The 9,736-nt window shown below is 28.7% G+C and overlaps 1 protein-coding gene and 1 pseudogene across 1 annotated transcript; both read right to left on the bottom strand.

Moving 5' to 3' along the window:
* Nucleotides 1-458: 458 nt before the first annotated feature.
* LOC145574572 (uncharacterized) lies at nt 459-1,012 on the bottom strand (annotated as a pseudogene).
* A 995-nt stretch (nt 1,013-2,007) lies between these two features.
* On the bottom strand, nt 2,008-7,477 carry LOC145574568 (threonine--tRNA ligase, chloroplastic/mitochondrial 2). Its single transcript, XM_081632394.1, has 7 exons — nt 7,336-7,477; nt 7,077-7,224; nt 5,395-5,648; nt 4,141-4,518; nt 3,148-3,456; nt 2,575-2,775; nt 2,008-2,467 (listed from the first exon to the last, which is right to left on the bottom strand). Exons 1-7 carry the CDS (start codon nt 7,468-7,470, stop codon nt 2,207-2,209), a joined length of 1,686 nt encoding a protein of 561 aa, XP_081488520.1. The 5' UTR covers nt 7,471-7,477; the 3' UTR covers nt 2,008-2,206.
* Nucleotides 7,478-9,736: the final 2,259 nt, after the last annotated feature.

The raw sequence follows: 9,736 nt of genomic DNA, 5'->3' as shown, positions 1-9,736 counted from the left end.
AAGTAAGTTGTCAATGGCATTAACTTATTAATCCTGAGAAATTGTAAAAAAATATTGCTTGTATTTCTTGTTTATACAAAATCAATATACTTAACATGTGTTGAAAGGAATAAATAAAAATATAATTCTATTCTGATAGCACTCCTGCACCTGCAATTCAAAATGATTTGTACAGAAATTTGATTTGAGCTCAAAATATATCTATTGCGTTTTATCTGATTATCCTAACAAACTGGCTTAGCCGCATAGTATTTTCTTCAATTTGAAGGCACATTTCGAAAGGGTTTCTTCGAAAACATTATGTCAAACTGATATGTTTGCCAAGCTAGGAAAGTGAAACTGATAAGTTAGCTATAATACTTCGTATTATTGATGAGTATTTATCAGATACAACATACTAAATAAAACAGAAACTGATGATAAGTTAACAAATGTTAAAGAACTAAATAAAAAAAATTCAGACTCTAAATAGTTCATCATTGATCAACTGATGGAAATTCTGTTGACAGAATACCATAGATAAAAACATCTTTAATTTGTCCCTTAACATAGCTGTATTTCCTCAAACATCCTTCCTTAAGAAAACCACACTTTTCTAAAACCCTTTGAGAAGCCTTATTTTCCACACTAACCAAAGTTTGCAGCCTAACCAATTCAGGGTAATCCTTAACAACCTGATTCATACCCATCTTCAAAGCTCTTGAAGCAAACCCTTTGTTCCAATGCACCCTAGACACTGCATACCCTACGTGTGCCCGGCATCTATCATCGCCCGAGCCAGGGTGTATCGAGATCATCCCTATCGATCGATCATCGATGCAAATGGACCTCCTCCAAGGGTGTGGTATGCAAACATCTTTGATAAAAGTCTAAGGCTTCTTCCTTGGAAGTGATGGTTTTCCACGTGACCAAATGTTTCATGACTTCATCATCACCTGCCCATAATATGAAATCTATCAACATCTGTGACTTTGAATGGCCTGAGGGTGATTTTTGTAGGGTTTATCTCCATTGATGGCAATGACAGAGTTAATTATTTTATGCTTTATATAATGTTAGTGGTCAACAGTTCAACATTAAATGGAGTACATATCATATCATATCTTGATTCTCTTATCTTTTTCTTTTTTTAATTATTATTATTTTTTTTTGAAGCAATTATTATTATTATTATTATTATTATTATTATTATTATTATTATTATTATTATTATTATTATTATTATTATTATTATTATTATTATTTTATCTTATTTAATAATCATTCAAACCATCAAAGATTGTCTCATAAATTAAACTAGACTAGAATTAATACACAATGTATTTTTTTTTGTAAACTAAACACCCTAAAACTCTAAACACTTAACTCAAATAAACCCTTTATACTATAACCACCTTTGCTTTTTCACAAAAAAACAGGAAAAAAAAAAAAAAAAAAAATCATGTAACCCCTTTTTTTTTTCTTCTTCTTCTTCTTCTTCTTCTTCAAGTGCAACAATTTCCATATATTTGTTTTTGACACTAATTTTTATATTTGTCTCATTTGGCTTTTTTTGCAAAAAAAATTAAGTGCATGCACATATATGTTTGAGCACAATATTTTCGAATACGTAATACAAAAAAATAATATATTTCGCTAATATTTTGAAACTATTTATCGACACAAAAAAAATAGATTCTTGATTAATTTATGAACATTTATAGTTAAATCTTCTCTCTTAAAAGATTCTGAATGCGATAAACAAATTGGCAATAATTTTTAATTATAATAGATAAGAGCATAAATGCTCCATTAAGATTGATAACAGCATATGTACTCCATTGGGTATACAGTATACTAAAGTTTAATAGTTTTTATGTGGACTACCTTTTGACCACCCATCCAGAGAGATAAATGCATACACAACCCATCTTTTTTTTTATTTTTTTTATTTTATTTTATTTAAGTAGTTTTTTATCATCAAATTTTCATAATGACTATTTTAAAACTTCTTACTACATCATAATCAAATTAAATAAATAAATAAAACAAACTATCTGCTGCCAAAGAAATATGATTACAAGAAGAGAATTTCGTTCTGTAATCATAATTTGAGCAGATAATTCTTCAGTAATCTAAAGTCTATATGTGTCTCCGTATCAGTGTGATTCTTGTGAATAAAAAGATTTAAATTTAAATTGATATTCTGAAACTTGAACAAAGAACGTTAGAATGAGCCTCTGTCCTCAACAGCTTTCTTAATTCTGCAGGTGAAGTCGTCAACTGGCATGGTGCCCAGTTCTCCGCCAAATCTGGATCTGACAGTAACTGATTGGGTCTCCAGCTCTCTGGGGCCAACGACAGCCATTAACGGGATTCTCTGCTTTTCTGAAGTTCTGATGAGCTTAGGCAGGCGCTCACCATGGCAAACTTCAGCGCGTATGCCATTTGCCTTGAGTTTGTTGACAACCTCGCGAGAGTATTCAAGCTGTAGAAACAAGCATTGTTATGTTAAGAATATACGTCAATTATAACTACCAAAGAAAAATGCATATATGCTCGTGGCATTGATATTGTACAATTTCAAGTTCTAACCTGTGTGTCGGTCACAGGCAGGACCCGAGCTTGTATAGGAGAGAGCCATAATGGGAAATCCCCAGCATAATGCTCTATAAGAACACCAAAGAATCTCTCCAAGGATCCAAGCACGGCTCTGTGAATCATGATGGGTCTTTTTTTCTCAGAATTGGAGTCCACATATGTTATATCAAATCTCTCGGGCAAATTAAAATCAACCTGAAATATCCAGCATAGATCATATCTCAGTTAGTGAATAAAAAAACTCAATCGGAATTTCATATTCACACTTTATTCAGCTTTTCGTATCATATTCCATATGTATTGTCACTTCTGCCTTTTTTTTTCTTTTTAAAAAAGACTGCTAAATTATATTAAAATTTAGTAACAAGAATTTTGTTAAGAAAAAAATACGCCATAAATTTTTAGTGAGAAAAGTAAACAGTCAAGATTCGGTCACAATAAGTGAAAGAAACAGAAGAAGCATACACAGTTTTTTATCTCATGTGCTAGACAAGACGGAAGTTGCCAGAATAATTTCCCTCATTTAAACAAATTTGATTCTGTGATAAATTATTTACATGGTTTTACCTGAATTGTCGAGCACTGCCATTTTCTACCAAGTGCATCTTCAATTTTGAGATCAATCTTTGGGCCGTAAAAGGCACCCCCACCTTCATCAATTTCATAGCCCCAACCTTTATCATCTAAAGCTTCTTTTAGAGCCAATGTGGCCTTTTCCCATATATCATCACTTCCCACAGCTTTTTCTGGCCTCGTAGATAGATTCACTTCGTATTGGTGAAAGCCAAACTGAAGCAGTATTTGCTCTGTAAGATCGAGAACCCCCCTTATTTCGTCTTTAATTTGGTCCTCTAAACAAAATATATGTGCATCATCCTACAATTGTTGCAGAACAGTTAGTCTCGTACTCAAAGAAAACCTCTGATTCCTCTGAATGACAATTTTCTAATCAGTTAAAATCCATGATAGGCACAGAGACGGAGAAATTGATTAATAGACAATTTTATAGTATATTACATACCTTTGTGATATAACTAAATCTTTAGAAGAAAAGAAGCGTGAAACCCACAAAAAAATAAAAAAAATAAAAAAATAAAAAAATAAATAAATTATGCAAGGTATAGAGCCAAGGGCTTAGAAACTTCAGCCATCATTTTGACACAACTTCAGAATGATGGATATAGACAAAAAATGGTGCCTCTTGTGGAGTATTATAAATAGTTTTTGATACAAAAATTGAATATAATAAGATTAATAACAGCTCAGAATAGAAAAACAGAAAATGAGAGAATTTATTCTGATCAAAAACCAAAATCACAGGCTAATCCAATACTCCGTATTATCAAACTTCCCCAACCAAATAACTATTAAGATACCCTAAACAAATTATCTTACAATGATAAGTACAAATAATTGGAGAAAAGAAAGACAATGGCCTTCTAAGAACTTCTGATATTATTAAATAAATTTTTTATTCCAGCACATGAATATACTATACACGTATGATTTTATATCTTCAGAAAAGAGAAAATTTATATGAAAGTCACAGAAGTTTCATACCTGAGTGAAACCTCTGACACGGAAGAGGCCATGCAAACTCCCAGATAACTCATATCTGTATACTGTTCCCAGCTCTGCAACTCTAATTGGAAAATCTCGATAAGAGTGCATTTTTCTTTTGTACACCAAAATATGGTAAGGGCAATTCATTGGTCGTAGTTGATAAAGCTCATCCTCAATATTCATCTGTTCAAACATATTCTCCTTGTAGAAATCAAGGTGACCACTTATCTTCCATAGATCTGCCTTTGCAACATGAGGTGTGTAAAGAAGACTGTATCCACGTTCAATGTGCAATTTTTTCCATGTATCTTCAATAATGTGCCTCACGATGGCCCCTTTTGGATGCCAAAAAACCAACCCTCCTCCAGCATCTTCCTGTATATAAAACATATTTTCTTATTCCTTATTGCTACTGAATTTAAAAATAATTTCTCTGCTTTATATTATTTTCTATATTTGTCAAAAATGGATGTTTCATATCATTTGCAACAAATGTTTTCTTTCCTTTTTAAGTTGTCATTTCTCTCAATCTCTCTCCTCATCACAAGCATCTCTATGAATCTATATCTTTTCCTCTCCATTTAACATTTACAAACAAATAGGTGTAGTAATTGTATAGAAGAAACATGAAAATTTAAGTACGCCATATTATTAAAGTGGGCCAAGTGGGGTTTAAATGATTACAACTTACAAGTGAATACAGAAGTAGATATAAGTGAATGAGGCTTTTATTTAGGGATAAGTTTTTTGCATGAAATGGGACTTTTATTTGGGGACAAAGGAAGTAAAATTAAAGATACTTGGTAATATAAAAACAGAATCTAGTATAGTCTGATTTGATCTGATTCGACAAAAAAAAGTAACAAGTTCCTCACAGACTTATTCAGTATGAACTCCATAAGCATTTATTTAGTTAAAGGGGACCAGGCTTGAACCAGTTAATACTTTATAAAGCTCGGCTTTGTCGTAATGCCAGATGCCTCTCACTAACAATATTAACAATCTCATAGATGATCTAGGATTGAACCAGCAATAAGGAGCTATAAAATTGAAATAATATTTTTAGTTTTCAAGTACATTTATTTGGAGAAGAAATAAACTATCTTCATGGATCTACAAGTCTACAGGAACAGGACAAAATCTATTTGTGACAAACAAATGATGAATGTAGGAGAAATAAAAAGTATAGTGAATGGGCTCTGGAATATTAAGCACTCTTAAAAATGCAAAAAATTATTAGATATAAGATACCTCAATGGAAAACAGGTCAAGTTCTTGGCCAAGACGCCTGTGATCCCGCCGTAGAGCTTCTGCTTTGAAATGAAGGTAAGCTTTCAGCTGTTCTTCATTTTCCCATGCTGTGCCATAAATCCTTTGTAGCATTGGCCTGTTTATATCTCCTCTCCAGTAAGCACCAGCAACAGATTCAAGTTCAATGGCTTTCCTATTGATAGTTCCAGTAGTATCAACATGGGGCCCAGCACAAAGATCCCACCATTCATCCCCTACAAGTACACAGAGTGAATCAAGAGAAAATCAGGAAATAACAGAGTAACAAGAAAATTACAAGAGCGTGAACTTCATAGCACTAAATCAATAGAAAATGTAAACGAAAAATCATTCTATTAAGCAAGGCATCTCAAATACTTGAATTACACAACTTCAAAATTGGAAAATGATAGAATACTTTGAATAATCATAATTGCTCAATTTTAATTTAAGCAATTCCATCACTTGCTCTAATTTGCACTATAACAACAGCTCTTGTTGGTAGCTTTATAAGGGCTACAGGGCTCAGCAGATGTAAATCATGCAGAAGCAGTGGCATTAGAAATTTATTAAAAGAATAGCATTAACTCCTTTTAATTATTGTAGATATTGTCTTGTTTATCCCCCCACCCCCCATAGAGAGAGAGAGAGAGAGAGAGAGAGTTTGAACATTTTTCATACATTATAGTATTATACAAAGCACCAGAAGAGGAAAAGGATCTGAAAATGAATAGGACCAATTAAAAACAATTATGGCAATAATATTTTGAATTTACCTCCGAATTAAGGCATAGCCCCCCACCCCAAAAAATAAATACTGTAATAAATAAAAGGGGCCAGATTGATTAATCAATAGGGATGTAGCTTAACCTTTATTTCAGAAAATCCAGTCATCATCTCTAGCCAAACCACCCCAGACATCACCAATATCATACTACTCTAAGGATTTTACTATCTTTATCCCGTGTGAAACAAACATAATTAGGGTTTCAAGATGGCATAAGGACTAAAAGAAAAGCCCTAATTTACCTAAGAGAGCCTATGCAAAAGAAAGTAAGTAGCTTTTAACTGCAATACCTCCAAATAATTAGCCTGGCAAGGTGGTGTTAGACATGGCTTTATCAAAAGTGCCAAGTGCATATAGCACTACCATCTTTCACTCTCATAGAAACATTTAGATTTTCAAATTATCACAAGATGGAAGAAAGTGCTTGGATGAGTGTTTTAGGTGCCGCTAATGAAGAAAGAACAAAAAAAATTAAAAAATAAAATAACACTAGAATCTCAATTCCCCACACTTGCCTCAGGATTTTAAGTTAAACTGCAACAAATAATGAGAAAAAAAATAAAATAATAAAAAATTAAAGAGTAAGGGAAGCAGTACAAGGCATAACACTATGCATTCAGCTTCAGCATAAACCAGTGCGCTCAATGTAACTAGAAAGTAACTGACAAGGACAAAATCAACAAGACAATGGTCTACAAGCACAGACAGCAGAAGCATGATATTATACTGTCAATTTCAAAGACAATAAAAATTATTAAAAACAAGTGCATCAGGTAGCAAAGAATCAGTCATTGCAAGAGCAAACTTCACAGCAAACAATAAGAGGTTAAACCATTAAAGTGATCATGGAAGCACGTATTTTTCCCAAAATCCTTACCTATGTGATAAATTGTTATGGGTTCTTCTTTTATGCTGTCCAAAATCTCCAATTTGTAAGGTTCATTCTGAGCCTTTATTCTCCTCTGGGCTTCATCTCGGGAAACTTCTTCTCTTACTAGTGGTAAGTTTCGACTAATAATGCGGTCCTACAGATGATGTAAGAAATAAATGCTGTACCATGAAACCATACACTAATAAATACTTCACCCAGCTAGTAAAGTTAATTATTTAGAGTTTGACTGATAGTTCTTACTGACCATCTCTTTCTTGATTTTTTTCAGGTCTTTATCAGTAATAGGGTCCATATCAAAATCATAATAAAATCCATTATCTATCCACGGTCCAATGGTCACTTTGGCATTTGGGTACAGCTTCTGAACAGCCATGGCCATCACATGTGCACACTGCAAGCAAGTTACCAGTGTTACTTCAAAAAAATCAGTAAAAATAATCAACATACCAATCACCAAATGAATGTACCTCTATAAAATTGATGAAATAATAATAATAATAATAATAATAATAATAATAATAATAATAATAATAATAATAATAATAATAATAATAATAATAATAATAATAATAATAATAATAATAATAATAATAATAATAATAATAATAATAATAATAATAATAATAATAATAATAATAATAATAATAATAATAATAATAATAATAATAATAATAATAATAATAATAATAATAATAATAATAATAATAATAATAATAATAATAATAATAATAATAATAATAATAATAATAATAATAATAATAATAATAATAATAATAATAATAATAATAATAATAATAATAATAATAATAATAATAATAATAATAATAATAATAATAATAATAATAATAATAATAATAATAATAATAATAATAATAATAATAATAATAATAATAATAATAATAATAATAATAATAATAATAATAATAATAATAATAATAATAATAATAATAATAATAATAATAATAATAATAATAATAATAATAATAATAATAATAATAATAATAATAATAATAATAATAATAATAATAATAATAATAATAATAATAATAATAATAATAATAATAATAATAATAATAATAATAATAATAATAATAATAATAATAATAATAATAATAATAATAATAATAATAATAATAATAATAATAATAATAATAATAATAATAATAATAATAATAATAATAATAATAATAATAATAATAATAATAATAATAATAATAATAATAATAATAATAATAATAATAATAATAATAATAATAATAATAATAATAATAATAATAATAATAATAATAATAATAATAATAATAATAATAATAATAATAATAATAATAATAATAATAATAATAATAATAATAATAATAATAATAATAATAATAATAATAATAATAATAATAATAATAATAATAATAATAATAATAATAATAATAATAATAATAATAATAATAATAATAATAATAATAATAATAATAATAATAATAATAATAATAATAATAATAATAATAATAATAATAATAATAATAATAATAATAATAATAATAATAATAATAATAATAATAATAATAATAATAATAATAATAATAATAATAATAATAATAATAATAATAATAATAATAATAATAATAATAATAATAATAATAATAATAATAATAATAATAATAATAATAATAATAATAATAATAATAATAATAATAATAATAATAATAATAATAATAATAATAATAATAATAATAATAATAATAATAATAATAATAATAATAATAATAATAATAATAATAATCATAATAATAATAATAATAAATGACATCATATCTCTGTTATGCAATTAACTTCATTTAATCCCATTAAAAGCCAATGGTCCAAGACTCCAAGATTATGAGAAACAAGAACCAATCCCCTACAATTACTTGAGATTAGATCTCTGTCAAGTTATAAATGAGCACGGACCAGGTGTCATATGATTCAAAACATCATCATTTTAATCAGTTGCAGGAGGGAAACAAGAAGTGGAAGCAATAGTCTGTACCTATCCCATCAAGCACTGACCTTCACACTAATCAATATCTACAAACAACAGAGCCACCAAATTTATGGCTTTGAAGTTCCTTTCCCAATTCAGAGTACCACTATAGCATACCAATCAACCATATACAATCCAAAAGACTCCTACAGAAGACTGTGAGGAAGGTAAAATAAGCAGCCAATATTCACAAACAAAGAGATTTTTTTCCCCTATTGGCACACGGTATTATTACTGAAGAAAATTATGAGGAACAAAATGCCAGAACAAATACTCGAGAACAATTCTTGTCATGAATGTTGCACCCATCAAACAAACTATTGAAGCCAAATTTTATCACAATAAAACTGAGCAGTCATAACCTCGTATCGAGTCAACCACTCCTCATATCATCATTCACATGACTCCGATGTATCAATGCCATATATAAAGGAGACTCATAGATTTGTGCTGTTCTCTTATCAGATATATTCCCTTTCAGATGGCAAACAAGAACTCCAATTAAAGCCAAAATTAGATTTAAAAATTTCCATAACCAACCCTTTTAAGTTGAGAATTTCCAACCTTGCACCCATAGCAAATGCAACTTTCTACCAAAGTCCAAAAGTCCAGGCAAGACTCATTGAGCAAC

Source organism: Chenopodium album, chromosome 13 (assembly GCF_948465745.1).
Source record: "Chenopodium album chromosome 13, dcCheAlbu1.1, whole genome shotgun sequence".
Taxonomy (NCBI): domain Eukaryota; kingdom Viridiplantae; phylum Streptophyta; class Magnoliopsida; order Caryophyllales; family Amaranthaceae; genus Chenopodium; species Chenopodium album.
The sequence above is the reverse complement of the archived record's forward strand: the minus strand, read 5'-3'. Positions and strand labels throughout refer to the sequence as shown.